Source organism: Vidua chalybeata, chromosome 8 (genome assembly GCF_026979565.1).
Source record: "Vidua chalybeata isolate OUT-0048 chromosome 8, bVidCha1 merged haplotype, whole genome shotgun sequence".
NCBI classification, from domain to species: domain Eukaryota; kingdom Metazoa; phylum Chordata; class Aves; order Passeriformes; family Viduidae; genus Vidua; species Vidua chalybeata.
Window position 1 is genome coordinate 29,787,665 of NC_071537.1, and position 16,621 is coordinate 29,804,285.

The 16,621-nt window shown below is 46.5% G+C and overlaps 1 protein-coding gene across 4 annotated transcripts in view; it reads left to right on the plus strand.

Moving 5' to 3' along the window:
* The window catches only part of ARID5B (AT-rich interaction domain 5B), a 117,646-nt gene extending 106,885 nt beyond the window's left edge, over positions 1-10,761 (plus strand). For all 4 annotated transcript variants that reach the window (XM_053949156.1, XM_053949155.1, XM_053949157.1 and 1 more), the window contains 2 exons: positions 758-956; positions 4,819-10,761. In XM_053949156.1, coding sequence (XP_053805131.1) covers positions 758-956; positions 4,819-6,969 — 2,350 coding nt within the window. In that variant the 3' untranslated portion in view covers positions 6,970-10,761. The remainder of the gene's footprint in view (positions 1-757; positions 957-4,818) is intronic.
* Positions 10,762-16,621: the final 5,860 nt, after the last annotated feature.

Sequence of the window (16,621 nt, forward strand, 5' to 3'; positions counted from 1 at the left end):
TAAAAACTCAGTTTCTTTGATGCTTTCAGGGGAGGATATTTTTTGTTTGTGTTTCTTCCTTGTGTTTTTAAAGCAATTTGGTGCACTTTGTGGCAGACAGCTGCACAGTGAAGAATTCCTTCATATTTAACTCTTCTCCTCTCCCTTTCTTCCATAAAAAGGCTCTGGTGACTGTCGCTGCATGGGTGCCTTGCACAGATGAGGCTGGGCTGCTGCTGGTGATGGCCGGGCGGGTGCTGTGCCCACCTCGTAGGGTTTCTGCAGCCCAGCTCTGCTGGCTCTGCCACGATCCTGGCACTCGCCCTTGCAGTCAAGGGAACCAGCAGCCTGGAAATGGTGTAGCTGTTACCAAGTTGGCTATGGCTTTGTAGGTGTTTTCCTGGGGCTTGCTGCACGCTGTTGAAGTCGGGGAGGGAAAATAAAAATAAATGGTGGATTTTTTTTTTTTTTTTAAATGAGTCTAAAACATAATGGCTGATATTCTCATCTGGTACAAATTGGCGTAGCCACACAAACCACTGTGAAGTTACTGACAACTAATCCACACAAAATCTAACTCCACTGAATTTATTCCACGTTATAATCTTGCCAAATAAATTGATTTCTTATACTTGGATTTATAGATGTAGAGTTTAAACTGTTGCTTTTATGGCACGGAAGAAAATGGATTTATTAAGTAAACTGCTCACAGTAGATACATTTTTTTCTTTGCTAGAACAGCAAAACCTGATCAATTATTTGTTCCTTAATCCCCTAGATTAATCCTGCCATATGAAAGATTTATTAAAGGAGAGGAAGATAAGCCACTGCCTCCAGTGAAACCTCGAAAACAAGATAACAGTTCCCAGGAGAGTGAAGCAAAAACAAAAGTGTCTGCAACAAAACGCATCAAAAATGAAAACCAAAAGAGCAAGAAGGAAAAAGATAATTCACAGAAACCCCAAGATGCATCTGAGGTCTGTTGCTTCCCTGCTTTTCATTTTTTCAATTAAAAATGCACAGTTTTAATCACATAAAATCCAGTGATAAAATATATCATTTAAACTGGAGAAGTCCAACCAGTTGGCCTTCTAGTTTGCTCAGCAATGGAAATTCAGCTGTTGTGATACTGTCTGTGCTGGGATTTTGCTGGGCTGCGAATGGCAGCCGATCTGCTCCATATTGCACAGCAGGGATGGCAGAGGACCAAGCTCTGGATCTGACTAGTACCAGTTCTGCTCATTGTATTATACAGTGGTCACCATTAACAGATCAGCAGCTGCCAAAGGGAAACCACACAACTACCACAGTTATTTCCTAATCTAAGTATAGGGTGCGGGAACCTCTAATATTGTTGATAATACTGTGGTAACTGTTGGACACAGCTGATTTTTATAATGGTAGCCTCTGGATCAGTCCTTCTGTGCTCACAGATGTATGCATGACTGAGAAAACATATTGCTCCTAAGGATTTTTGTTATATTATACTAAGTTTCTTTTTGAACTGAAAGGTCACATTTTGAGGGAACCCCCTTCCAAGCCCTGAGATCGATTTCCCTCTCTGGAGCAGTAGACGGTTTTTAGCTGAGGTTCCTATTCAGACACAGTAGGTTCCTACTGTGTCACTGCTGCACATGGGCAGGCCCCAGTTTCCACATACAGCCACGTTGCTTGCAGGCATAGGACAGCCCTGTAGAAGAGAGTTTGTGTTCACAGCATGGGATAAGATTGATGGTAGAACTCATATTTGTCTGCAAATAAGAGTAAATTTCAAGCGTTGTTAAGTGATGCAAAATCAATGGAGTTTTTGCTCCAGTGTTATTTAAGCACCTTCCTTTGCACATCTGCCCACTCTCTCCTGTGCCCTGCTTGCACCGCATGTGAAGGAGGTGGTGAAGCTCCTCACACACAACCCCTGCAAAACATGTTGCTTTTCCTGTCTCAGTCTGCCAGATCACAGCAGCCTTCAAGGCGTTGCAGTGAAAGTAAGTATTTAAAGAATGTCGAAACACATGATGTGCCCGGGAGACTATGGCTGCTCCTTTGACTTCATTGTGTCTGGCAGGTACAGAAGTCCTGTTTCTAAACTTGTTTGGAAATTGTATTGAGTCAGCTATCAACAATCCTCCTCTTCATTGTTTCCAAAAAACAATGCAGGTCCTGTAAATACAGATGCCTCTGAGACTCCATGTACCCAGTTTTGAGAACAGAAAATTTGGAGTTTCATATCCCACTACCTCTTTAAGTTGTGCTTACAAGGACAATTTAATCTCCCATCCAAGGAAGAATTTGTGTTTTAAATAACAGTGCCATTAATTTCTAATTTAGGAGCAATCCCCAGAAAGACTTTTTCTTTTTTCTGACGTTGTAATTTTAAAACCCCACATCAAGAGGAGAGTGTGCACAAACATGCTTCAGTCACTGGAAGGTTGCAAGACAAGTTGTCCAAAGCAAGGAGAAGTGAAGTGAAAGCTTGTGCTCCCTTCCCTTGTCATTCAGTCATCCCTGATTATTTATTGAGGGTCTTGGATCAGGAGGACACATTACATACTATCAGTACCACTGCTGCTATGCCCAGCATAACAAGTCAGCAACAGAGCAACAGCCTTCAGCAACATTTCCTTGCTTTTGTTGTTCCCTATCTCAAACTTCCTGCTGTTTAAACTGAAGTTATTTTTGTGTGGATTGCAGGAAGAGTTCCTAAGCTGCGCTTATCGGAAATGTAGGGAGCCTAGACAAGACAATAAAAATGTACAATTATGGCAGTACCCTATTGTAAAATGATACCTTTTATAGCAAAATTAATGTCTCCTCCCTGACTGGGGTGGAAGACATGTCCTGCCCCTATTTGATCAGGGTGGGCTACTAAGGACCTTGACCTCCATGTCAGTCACCATACAGGTCAGTGATCACACAAAGCCCAAGCAGTGAAGGGCCTGCAGGGTGGATGTTTCACCCCTGGTTGGGTGTAGGGCTCCAGAACTCGTCTGTGCTTTGCCATATGGAGGGCTCCATGCCCAGGATGTGGCACTTAATGGGGGTAGCAGGCTGGAGACGTTCAGCTCCTTTGGGTGGAGCAAAATCCAGGTGTGCTGGAGCCAGGCAGAAGGTTGCTTGTCGCTTGCATTGCAGCCATGCCCTGGCAGTGGAGCCCCATTTCTGGGCCTTCATTCAGGCACAGCAGTGATGGGGTATTGATCTGAGGGAGAGCCTTACAGCCACCACGTAAATGTGTAGGCACGTCCCCATCCAAGCCACAGCTTAAGCCATTTCTGCATGTGGCCTGGAAACTGTGAGCTGGAAAAGCATAATCCAGTTACAAATGTGTGGTCGTCTCAACTGCATGTTCAACTCATGCACCATTAGAAGTATGCAGGGAGAGAATATAACTTTAATTTATTAGGATTGCATTTGCCTTTGTGCTCTTCACTGTTTTCCTGCCATCACAATGACATTGTCAGTGTAACAAGACACCAGACAAAATGCTATTAGCCTTAGACTGCACATTTCCTCACAATAGCTGAAACTTCAATCAAAGTATTGCTTAACAGAAACAAAGAGCAGAATGTACAGTTATTAAGTATGATTCTCTTTTTTTTTCTCCTCCTTGCTTTGCTCATCTGTCTGGTATTTGCCTGTAATTTTATAAGCTCGAGACAGCGATGGTACTTTGTAAAGGACCTAATGATGGTATTTGGCTGCAAAAGTCAGCTACGAGTTTAAAAAGAAGAAGTTAGGATGACTAACAGACACTGTAACTAATAGGCCAACCAAACAGACAGGAATATTTAAAAGCAGCTGTGAAGAAATAAATCTCTCAGAGGATTAGATTCGTTAGGACCGTCTCCAGTTCCCTGCTTCTGCGAGAGACCATAAAGCAGCATTTAGATGATAACTTTCTCCGTGCGTCTTATCTATACAATGAAGGAAGAAAGAAAACAATAATAATAAAGGAGTCAGCACAATGCTGCTGTTTTATGACTGTCTTCTACCATGACATGTCAGAGGAGAGTGACAGCAGTTTTGAAAAGGGCTGTCAGTCAGCTGGATCGCAGATGGGATGCTCTGGTGACCTCTACGGGTCACAGTTCAGCCGGCTACATAATGGGATGAATAGTGTGAATTGTGCACACACGCTATATTAATGGGGGAGCAGAACGAGCCACGGTCCCATTGACGAGAACGTATAAAAGCCATGTTTGTAATAGCAGGCACACACACACTTACTGAATGTTGACAACTTCATTTTAATCCGTTAATAAAAAAATGTGTGTCCTAGTTAAGCTGTGGCAGTGATTTGCTGCCTACAATAGGGATTTCTAGTATGCCATTTCTATCATTTTCACACTTTAATGCAGAACTGGGTGTGAATGATCTCCTGTGTGATCACTGAATTTTAAGATAGCTATGCTGGAGAGACTTGAGGGAAGGAAAAGCGTAGGAATAGTGTGGTTTTCTTGGGTGAAGTTGGCTAGTAGGAGAAATTTCTATAGCCTTATTGTTTGTGTCTTGAAGTCTGCTCTTCTGCATTTGCCTAATTACTTTTAAAAGAGTATATAACCTCAAAATTTAGCTATCTGATCAAGCCACCAGTGCCCCTCATCAGGTTACAACCATCTGCTGTTTGGAAATGCTTTATTGTGATTCTGACAGGGATGGTGTGTTTTTTAATATTTCCTGGAGATACATCTCTTTCTTTGAGTTCAGTACCTGATGTTAGAGCCTTCACATGCCAGCAAGGTGGTTGGCAAGTCCTTCTCTAAAACTGTGCATAACCTTACAAACAGGCTGCCAGAACGTACTGCATTCTTACTGTTGTCTATTGAATCATTTCTTTAGGTTTCATCAGAACAAGAGAAGGATCAAGAATCAGCAGACCAGAAGAACTTCCCTGAACACCCTACAGTGGGAGAGATGAAACAACCTGTGCAAGGCCCTCCATCTCTTTTACCAGAGACAGCTCGGACACTACCTCTGGAGAAGACAGACATGACAGAAAACAGCACTAACAGTGAGAAAGCCAAGGAGGATGTTCAGCACTCGTCTTCTTTCTCGAGTGTATCCGTGCCTGCAGAAGAAGATACTGTGCTGGATGCCACTGTCTCAAAACGATTACACCCCTCAGCAGATGCCCTGGAAGATACAAAGCCTGAACAAAGACTACACAAAGCTTTTACTGACAGCCTAGAAAGTGAACCTCCAGAAATTCCCTTCACAGCTTTCCCAGTCCATCTGCCCACTCAGAGCGACATGGAAGATGAGAAACTGCCAGGGATGGCTGATTACATTGCAAACTGCACGGTGAAAGTGGACCAGCTGGGCAATGAAGATATCCACAATGCATTAAAGCAAACACCCAAAGTACTGGTGGTGCAGAACTTCGACATGTTTAAGGAAAAGGAGCTGCCCGGGTCCATGAACGATGACTCCACTTTCAGTTACACACCGCTGCTGTACTCAAAAGGTAATCCAGGCATCATGTCACCCCTGGCAAAGAAGAAGCTGCTGTCACAGGTCAGCGGGGCCACACTTTCTTGTAACTATCCTTATGGTTCTCCTCCACCTTTGATCAGCAAAAAGAAACTCAATAGCAGAGATGAACTGTCCTCAGGCATATCACAAGGTCCCCATGCCCCTAATTCTGATCCTGTAGCAATTAACAGGCCCTCAGTCATACAACATGTACAGAGTTTTAAAACCAAGGAAGAAAGGAAGTCAATTAATAATGTTTTTAAACATGACATGCTAAGTAAACCGGATCCTCAGCGCTGTGATTTTTCAAAACATCACCTCAGTTCTCTTGCCGAGTCATACCTACCGAAGTTGGATATCCAGGACTGCAAAGATAAAATGAGTGAGAAAAGGGCACTGCAGCACTCCCATGTGCCAACTTTCTTGGCAGATTTCTATTCATCACCTCATCTGCACAGCCTTTATAGGCACACAGAACATCACCTTAATAATGAACAGACATCAAAGTACCTCCCCCGGGACATGTTCAGAGAGTCTGAAAATATTTCTACTTTTACTCAACACAAACATCAAGAAAAACTAAATTTAAATTATCGGCCGTCTTTGCATCAGCAAGAAAAAAAGGCAACAGTGGAGGCTTCTTCAGATGATCAGCCAACAGATTTGAGTCTTCCAAAGAGCATACACAAACAGACTGCAAAGGTTCCAGGCTCCAGTCTCCCTCACTCATCCACAGCCCAGCAAGAATGCAAAGGGATCTCCCCGTTCCAGGCTGGAGGCAGCCAGGTGGTGAGCCTAGACTGTAACCCCAAAGCTTGCCGCGTGTCCCCTATGGCATTGACAGCCCCAAAAAAACACAGTGAGTTGCTCCACAGGTCTGGAAAGCAGCAGGCCCAGAGGCTGGAGAACCTGAGGAAGATGGAGGGGATGGTGCATCCTATCATCAGCCGTAGAACAAGCCCTCAAAATGTGGGGGCTGCCCGGCCTCTGAAACGGAGCCTGGAGGATTTGGACAAAGTTATTTCTGAAAAAAAAATCCGAGCTGTCTCTCCTATTCACTTACCAAAGGAGACCCCAGCGAAAGACAAGGCTCCCGACCAAGAGGGGGAAGGTAGCAAGTCAGTGCATGGCCTTCATTCTGGCAGCATGCTAGAAAGCCACAAATTTCCCCTGTCAGCCCCCATCTTCCCAGGCTTGTATCCTGGAAGCCTGTGCACAGGGCTGAACAATCGCCTCCCACCTGGGTATTCTCATCCCCTGCAGTACTTGAAAAATCAGACCGTGCTATCCCCACTAATGCAGCCTTTGGCTCTTCACTCCTTCATGGTGCAGAGACAATTCCTCACATCCCCTGCAAACTCCCAGCAACTGTACAGACACTTAGCTGCAGCAACACCTGTAGGAAGTTCCTATGGTGACCTTTTGCATAACAGCATTTATCCTTTAGCTGCTATAAACCCTCAAGCTGCATTCCCACCTTCCCAGCTATCCTCTGTACATCCCAGCACAAAACTGTAAACCCCCTCTGTCACAAAGAAAGGTCTGAGGAGAAAGTTCAGTTAGCGACATTCCTCCCCCTGTGACGATGTCTTGCAGATTTAGCGATCTGTATTTTTGTCAACCAGGATGCCTAGAGGAGCGTCTTGGAGTTTGATGGAGACAGGACTGCTTCTTTAATTCTGGCTCCCACATCAGCCCCCTCACCCCTTATCCCCACCCTTGTGAAAAAGAAAACCAAACAAAACAAAACAAAACAAAACAACAAAAAAAAAAAAAAAAAACCAACAAAACAAAAAAAAAAACCAAACCACAAAAAAAAAAAAAAAAAAAAGAGCGAGAAACAAAAACACAGAAAGAAAAGAATTTTTTTTAGATTTTGCATATGTGTTTTCTGAAAGGACTTGAACATGGTAAGAGCAGATGTTAAAGGGAGCCGTGGAAACGCAGGTCCAGTCCTGAGCTCACTGAAACCCCAGTGAGGGCTGTGTTTGCCTTTCACTGAGCCAAGGACCGGAGGCTGTGCATTGTTGCAAATGAGTCAAGGACTTCAGATGAACCTGGAAAGGAGAAGTGGGCCGAGAATCCGTACAATCAGTGGATGTGCTTTTTTGGGTAACTTTTCCTGACTTTTAAAGATTCAATCAATGCAATGTATAGTAAAACGGCAATAGATTTTTTCATTTTAACACTATTAGAACAGAATGGTAAACACTGTTTAATTTGACTGTACATATCCACTTCATAAACTACCAATGTCACATTTGGTCACAATAATTTATATAGTTTCGTTTGTCCAGTATATTCTGTGCTCTTTATGTTTGTTTTTTTGTTTTCGGTTCTTATTTTTTTTTTTTTAAATTAAACAGTATCATTTTATCTGCAACTTTTTTAAAGGCTGTGGCTGTCCTAAGTTTTTTTATTACGTGTTTGTAATTTTTCCAGTTTCTTTATACTTTTGAGCAGCGTTTTTGTTTTGTTTTTGTTGTAACGTTTACTGTTTACAAACTGAAGCAACTGGTTCAGATTCAGATTAATCTTAATGGTTATAAGCATACTGTAGGTGATGTTATGGTGCAAGGATGCTAACAAGGTTCCTTTCCCCACGGCCCAACCCTGTGAGGTGCTGAGCACCTCTCACCCTCTTCCTGTTGTTTCAATGGCTCCTACGCTGCTTCTCCCCTCCCACCGAGCTTTGCTTTCCTGTATCGTGGTCTGTGAATTTGTCGAGCGTTGTACTTAATCTTACCTAGGCTGTGAAACCCTCCTGCCTACCAGAGAAACGGTCTAGAAAACAAAATCTCCCTGGCTCAAGCTGCTGAATGACAAAGGAGTGCAGAAAACAGATTTGTGGTTTGTGAGAATGTTGAGAATTTCAGAAGTTGTGAGAGGAGCCAGTGTGGATTTGAATCAGAGGCTTACAGGTTGTTTCTGTGCCTCACAATGGGTAAGGGGGTTCTGTGCAGTGGTCGGGATGGTCCTTCCGCGCTCCCACGGGGATCTCGGCCTCTCCCTGCACATCCTTTTGCAGGGGGAAAGCCCAGGCATGGAGAGGCTGGATTTTCCTGATGAAAGAGCTTCCCTGTGGATGTATACTCACTTTGCAGGACATCACCACTACGTAGCTGAGCACAGACATTGATAAAGCAAAGTGTCACTTGGAGGCTTTATACAGTGTGAAAATTGGTTGTGGTTCAAACCATCTCAGTTACTGTTCAAAGACAGTGTACTTGATATGAAAAGATAAAACAAACTACTAAGAAACACTTTGCATGCTAGGCATGTCATTAAATTTTCCCGTGATATGAAGCCAAATACAATATATAATGTATCATACTTAATATCCAAAGGTGGAAACCAGAATAATATACTCGTCTACTGTTACAAATCCAGCTTCTTCAATTAAATACTTTATATTCCTGTGGTAAAACTATTTAATTGATTGATAAACAGACTAGTAGAACTTGGAACATTGATGTGCCAGTGCAGGGTATCCTGCTGCTCCACAAGTCATACAGGAAACAGAACCGCAGGCTCATCCAGGCAGAGGTCACAGCGTGGAGGACACCTCTAGTAAAGTTGCACTAGATCTGAATCACGTAAGAGTCAGGGGTTTGGGGACAGGGGGGAGAAGGACGGGGGGAAAGGGAGTAGAGAACATAAAAACCTACAGCAAACGCGAACAGAAGCCTGTTGTGTGTTTGGCAAAGCAAATGCTTCTCCTTGTTTTGGTTAAGTTGTGTGTTCTGGAGTTGTGCATTTGTTTACGCAAAGTGTCCAACATCCCTTTTGGTTACGTCCTGTTGGAGTTTGCTGGTAGGCTTTTTGGAGCCATGCTGAGGCAGCACAGGGCTAGGGGACAGGGAGTGGGGAAGAAAGCTCCTCGCTGGTCCCTTGAGGAGACTGGCCACTGCTAGCTGGGGAAGCTCATACTGGGCAAAACGTCAGGGCTAAGGAAAAGAAATGGTGGCATAAACCCCCAACAGAAGCAGTGCATTATTTGTTTAAGAACTCTTTTAACAGAAACCTTGGAAATCTTTCAACAGACTATTCAATTCTTCATTGGCAGAAAAGTCTTTTTTTTTCCTTCAATGTCTTAAATGGGGCTTTGTTTGCATTGTTTGAGTTCAAGGGGCCTTATTATTGGATGAAATTGCACAAGCCTTTCTTTGTGCAATCAGACCATTGTTATTGGTAGGTTTGTAAAGGAAACTGCAGAATCTAATTGGCAATAGAGTCATAAATCTATTTACTAGGAGCCAGTTCCAAGAAATGTTGCAATTCAAACGCACTATGTCGAGGATGCATTAGGGATGCTAAAGGTTGTGAGATCCAAAGGAGGAGGCCCAGCAGCAAACGGCTCGTGTGTAGCTTCTGGCCACACTCTGAGCCAGGCTTCGTGAAGCACATGGGAAGTAGGGCCTGATTCCCAGTGTGATTGTGCCCCTGGCCAGGCAGGGTGGGAGCAGGCCAGCAGTTTGTGGCAGGTCTTTTGTGGCTGTGAGCTGGCCTGGTGTGAAGAGCTTGCCCAGTGGGTTCAAGCCTGTTGAAGTAGTTTGTCCTAGCAGCAGACAAGTTGGCTTGGCAGCAGCTAGAGCTCGGGCAGGGCACAAGTGCTGTGCTGCCTCTGCCAGCAGCTCTGCCCCATCTGGGGAGACATGGGGCTGCCGCCTCCAGAGACTACCATGGGGGTCCCTCGCGCCCTCCGCTTGCTCGTTTCCTTTGTGGTGATCAGTGAGGTCACATCTGGGCCAGTTTTGCAATCGTGCTGATTTTGATGAGCAGTGGGACTTCCTGCACTGGTGTGAGGCAGGTGGCATTGGCAGTGCTGCCATGAGTGCTGTTTGCTGTACATGTGGTTGATATTTCGCTCGTTCTCTTCCTCTTCCTCTCCTCTCTCCGCCCAGCCCCGCAGTTTTAAATATGTTCTAATAATGGCAGCATAATCTACTAGCTGTTTATACTTTTTTAACTTTCTTTTGTTGTAAATATTGTATACTTTTTGTGATTCAAGTTATGTAGCCTATATGCTCTGTAAGGTGATGATTTGTATATATAAAAATGGCCCAGTAATATTATATAGTTTCCCATTTAAAAGGTTATTGAGTAACCTTTGCATTAGTTTAAACACTACCAGAAATAAAGCTGAGCCAACTATAAACACTCAATTTTTGTATGTTTTCCAAATTGTACTTATTAATGCTTTTGATACTGTATTATGTGCCAATAGTTTCCCAATCACATAGCAGGCGAAAGATATTTTGTACTTTTTGATCCACTGTAATATTTAATAAAAAATGTTACTATCTGTTCCCTTTTGTGTTTGATTAATAATTCTGTAAACAGCCCTTATCACATTGGATTACATATTATCCCATCCGACCTTTCAGCCCTCTTATATTGGCTTTTCTAGAGAAAGTATCTCCTCCTGCAAATGATTAGATTAAAGAAATGGAAGTTTGCAATTTCCTCAAGGAGGGAGAGACAAGATCTTCAGTCAGTGCCCCACTATTTTTGCAGTGTACTTGCTTTAAAGTGTGGCTGGGATCACGCTGACTATAGGAACAGCTTTTGAGAGGATAACTTCCATGCTTAGCCAGTGGCTCCAGTACCAAATTTGCTCCATTTGAATATCGGAGTAGAACTTTTTTCTACCAGTACTGCAGGCTTGAGCTGGGATCTGAAAATTGCCCCCTCTTCTTCCCAGCTCAAACATGGTAAGGTTCTGGAGTCTTCGAGTCAGATGCTAACTACTAATTTTGCTGATGATGCTGAACAACCAACAAGCAAAATTAATTTTTACTATGTTCTGTGGTGCGTCTGAAAAGCCCCCATAAACTTAGGGCCCCTTTGAGAGCCCGTAAACACAGCAAATGCTGTTAGGCTCCTGCTCTCCATAGGTGGGAAAATCATTTCAGTGTGTGTAGGTCAGGCCTGGGTACTGCCCTTGTCCAGCACAGCTCAGCAGCAGGACAGGAATGCCCAGTAGCCACCTGCTAATTCCACATCATTGCTTAACTCCATGGTTCTGGGGCAGGTATGCAACAGGGAGGTTTCCCTCCCCCATCCCTGGGCTGTCCAGGAGTTGAGGCCATGAGTGATCCTGGAGGCTGCTACTGCTTCATGCGTTCTCCCGGCGCTGGGTGTGTGGCCAGGCAAGCACAGACCAGTTTCACAGCACTGTTAGATGAGGCTTCCAAATACATGCTGCAGTCTCAAAAACAACCATTTCCTCCTCTGTGTGCTGGGAAATACCAGCTTGGGGAGGAGAGCCAGCCACTGGGCATGTGTAAAGGATGCAGCGCTGTTGAATCATAGGATATGCCGAGTTGGAAGGGACCCATCAGGATCTTCGAGTCCAGCTCCTAGCCCTGTGCAGGGCGCCCCAGGAGTCACACCCTGTGCCTGCCACTGTTGTCCAGACACTTCTTGAACTCAGCCTTGGTGCTGTGATCACTTCCCATATGTGAAGCTATGGGAGAAGATGGGGCCTTATAGCAAACCTTTTCCCCTATCCACTTCTGTCTTTGCCAAGCTGAGGCATTTTCTTCCTTTTACGTTGAAAATGCAGCCAACCTGTGAAAGAGGTGGAGGAAATGTGGACATGTGGATGCTGGCCCTTGCAGGAGATGCAGAGATGGCCAAGGCAACTTGGTTTCCAGCACCATCTTGCTTGCTTTTTTTAGCCCTTCCTAGTTTGTGGATTAATGTAAGACAGCACTGCCTGTTCTTGCAGTGCTGGGGGTGCCTGTTGGGCTGCCTTACCCACTCTTCAGAGTGTGGCTGGGAAGAAGACCCCAGAGCAGCACCCTGGAACTCTTCGTAGCTAGACCAGCCTTGCTCGTGAGCGGCACTGAGGCAGAGCATCCTCCCTTGGCTGGGCTGGCCACTTCCCAGTGGGTTTGCTGGGGGTCATCTGTGGGTCAGTGCACCCACACCTGGGCAAGCAGCGGAGCAAAGTAATCTGTGCTGGCAGCACCCAAAGTATTTGCAGGGAAACAGGGCCACCTCTGCAGGGCTCAGTGCACCCCACCAGTGGCTGGTGGGTTCTGCAAGAGAGCAGAACTCCACCCAGGAAGAATTTGTCACCCTATTAGGGATTCCAGAGTGCTTCTGTGTTTGAGTGAACTGTCCAGTGATCTGAGAGAGGACAAGGGATGCAGTACCACTGGCTCGCTGAAGACAAAGAGTTTGTCACCTTCTCACACCAGTTTTTCAATTCAGCTGCCTGCAGCAGGAAATTAACAGTTTTGAGGGTCTGAAGAAAAGTGGAGATGCACAGTCTGGTGTTGCTGGCTGCTGTTTAGTTCCCCTGGCTGAGTTCTTGGTCCTCTGCTTTGCTGCCTCACTTCTCCACAATTACATGGCAGTACCCCGTGCCGGGCTCCTTTCATAAGAAAGAATGTCATTGAATCTGGTTTCCTGATTTCTGGGCCATGGCATACACCCCTTGAGGACCTCACAGAACTTTTGCAAGCCTTGCACCCCAGCAGGTAAGGAGCAGAGGGCACAGAGAGCTGAAAGCTAGTGGGGGTCCTGGGGCAGGATTCCCCTTCCCTGGATGGATCACAGGGAAATTGGCCCAGCAGCAGCTGCATTGCCTGTCAGCCTTTTGGGGCCAATGATAATCACGTGGTGATGCCAACCTGTTGGGAATGGGGCCCTTCCTTTGTCTCTGCCTCACCAGCAGTGTGTCTGCTCCAGAATATTTCAGGACCATTTTTCCAAAGTTTCTGCTGCTGAGAGGAGCTGATCACACACAGACATCACTGCTAATCCTCACTGGCGCCCTAATTGCTCTCAGAAATTCAGCTCTCACCCACAGGCTTTCCAGGAATATCAGACACCTTTTGCTCTTCCTGAAGCAAAAACAACAGATTCTGTATGTTTGCCTTCCCAAATTTGGGCACACTCACAACTGAAGTGCTATAGGTATGTATTGCCTCAGCAACTGAAGAGAAACATGGGAGGATTGGATGGTCTTGAGGAAAGCAAAAGGAGTGGCCCCCAAAGCATCCCCAGTCTGCCTGGAGCCAGGGCTGCTAAGGGTTTGTATTCCTGCAGGAGAAAGCCATGGCTGTGGCCAGGCAGCATCCCCTGCTGCCTCCTGTGCAGGCGCTGCGTGGCCAGCAAGCAGGCAGGGATACAGCTTAATCTGTGCTTTCATTTAAGCTTTTTAGTTTGTCCTTTATGGGATTAAAATGAGTCATTCGCGATGTCAGATGCTCCATCTAGTGCTCACCTTTGGAACGAGCCCCCCAGGTCACAGGCCAAGCCTGCGGCCAGAGGTGCCCTGTCCTGGTGGTTGGGGCAGCACGGACAGCACCCTCCATGAGAACCAGCAGACTGGGGACAAATATGCCCAAATCTGGGTTAAACAAATTCATGAAGACTTTCCTGGCTGCTGAAAGAGCAGTGATTTGGGTAAAAGTGCCACATTCAGGAGACCCAAAAGTTCTGAATGGTGGCAGCTGTGAAGACCTCCCTGTGCTCACAAGGTGAGGGGTGCCTGTGGGGCCAGCCCTGTCCTTGGGTACTGCACCATAACACGGGCACAAAAGTCTTGGTAGCTCCCTCCTCCTCCTCCTGGGGCTGCTCCTGGGGCTCAACAGCTGCTTGGTTTTGGTGACGAGCATCAAAGCACTTAACAAATTATCTTGGGTGTGGGGGCTGCTCTCCTGGGAAATTAGGGGGCTGAGGATGCCGGGCCCATGAGGGACTTCTCTAATAAAGGAAGAAAGGGGAGAAACCTGCTGAACTTGCAAGCGTTGTTCAGTTTGTTCTGCACTTTAGTCAGGAAAGGAAAAAAAAGGCACCCCTATCCCCTCCTCTGCACGGGCCATGCCCCAGGGCATGGGCGGCCGTGCAGTGAGAGGTCATCCCGTGAGGGGCTGCCATGCCGTGAGGGGCTGCTGTGCCAAGAGGGGATCCTGTGAGGGGCTGCCAAGTTTTGAGGGGGTTGCTGTGAGGGGTTGCCATGCTGTGAGAAACTGCAGTGTCATGAGATGATCCTGTGGAGGGCTGCCATGTTGTGAGGGGCTGCCATGTTTTGAGGGGCTGCTGTGAGGGGTTGCCGTGCTGTGAGGAACTGCAGTGTCATGAGGTGATCGCATGGGGGGCTGCCATGCCATGAGGGGGCTGCTGTGATGTGATGCCATTCTGCGAGGTTATCTATGGGGGGCTGCCATGCTGTAAGGGGCTGCCACGAGGGGCTGCCATGGGTGACTGCCATGCTTTGAGAGGATGTCATTCTGTGAGGTCATCCATGAGGGGCTGCCATGCTGTGAGGGGCTGCTGTGAGGTACTGCTGTGCCATGGGGGTATGCTAGGCTGTGATGCAATGCAGCAAAACTTCCCATTCGCACAAGTCAGTGAGAGTTGCTCTTTAGCCATTTTGATGGCAAAATTGTTTGTTTATTGAAATAGGTGTCTCACAACCTCCAGGGGCTTGGGCAAACTGCAAATGCCCTCTCATGCTGGGAGACACCAGAGGGGTGAACAATGGCCCCACTTTATTTCAGGGCCACCACACAGAGGTGTGGTAGCTGCAGTGCCATTGGGCAATGCCATGTCCCTTCCATGAGGCAGGTGCCATGACAAGGCTAAGCTGTGGAAGTGCCAGGATGGGGAGCAGGAGGCAAAGATGAGGGGCAGCCATGCTGCACTCCCAGCAAACATTCTAAGTTCTAAAGGATGCACAATGGACACAGTGGTATCCCACGCCATGAGGATGAAACCACTGCACCTCTGTCATTCTGTGGATAGCTCATGGATACACCTAAATAGAGGTAAGTTGAATTTGCAGGCAGCCCAGGTGTGTGTAAGCAGGGGAGCAGTGGATATCTGCAGTGAGAGGTGCTGGCTGGTGTTGTTCAGAGCAGAATTCAGTTCCTGTAACCTAAACGCTATGTGTGCACCCAGTTGGGGTTCAGCCACTGCTAGTCTGGGGAGGGAAGCCCAGGGAGTGCTAAACCCCTCGAGTGTTCTGCAGGTGGGTGTCTACTCCCCACTCAGGTCCCATTGGGGTGGCTGGGACCTTGACATGATCAGCTTGTGTGGTTACATGGACATGTGATGGCCATGCGGCTCCCCTGGGCTGGTACCCTGCTCCAACCCCTCCAGTGTCCAGTACCAATGGGAGGAATTACCAAACTGCTGGCACAGGAGGCACACACAGGGGCCTCATCCTCTCCTGGCACTGCCTCCTACACCTCTGCCCAAACCCTCCGTCCTCTGCAGGGCTCTCGCATGTATTTTGGCAGTGGTTTTGTCTGCAAGCTCCCCAAAAAACAGACAGGCAAACCAAGCTCTCTCCCTCTGCCCCCTGCCAGTGTCTGTGGAGCTCTCAAATGAAGAATAAAGCCATTTGTTTCTAATTATATTTGGCAGCGACTCAGAGAATTTAGGATTAAAGCACGCAATTTTTTTTGCTCCTGATTAAAGTACTTGACCTCATAAGCAAAAAGCAAAGATTTCAACACACCCCCACAAGTAGGCTAGGAACAAACTGCAGAGAAAAGACCAAAAAAGAAAACTCCCTTTGCTCTAGATACACAGAATAATTCATTATGAAACAAAAGGCAGAATATTTAGTGCATCACCCGAGCTCGCCTAGGGCACAGCTAACCGCCCAATTACTGCTTTTAGAGTTCTTACACCAAGCAAAGGCACACACAGTGAAGGCCCATATGCCCCACTGAGCCCATGGCATGCACATGGCCAAGTCCCATTTGCTGCCTGCAGGAAGAAAGTGCCTTTCACAGGACCATGCCAGCTTGCCTGGCCCCTATGCCCAGCTGGCAGGACACTAGGATAGGGAATAGTGACAGCGGGCACATGTGTTGTCATCGACTTTTTTCCCCCATATTGCCAGGCTGAAATAATTTTTACCCATCAGGTGCATCATACTTGGTGCCTAATTTCAAGTAGAGGCTGCCGTGGGGTGGCCGGGGGTGGCAGACCCTTCTTCCTGCCTTCCACACAGCAGCATCCAGCTCCCATGTTTGCTATTTTCCCCATCTTTAATACAGCACAAGGATGTGTCACAACTGCAGAAGAGTCAGTTGGCTCCCAGCCAAGAGAAATAGCAGTGATCTTGATGGCATCCTTTAAAATAGCAAAGAAACCAGCTCAGACAGAAATTAACTACTCTGTGAGATTCCGTGGTCCATAA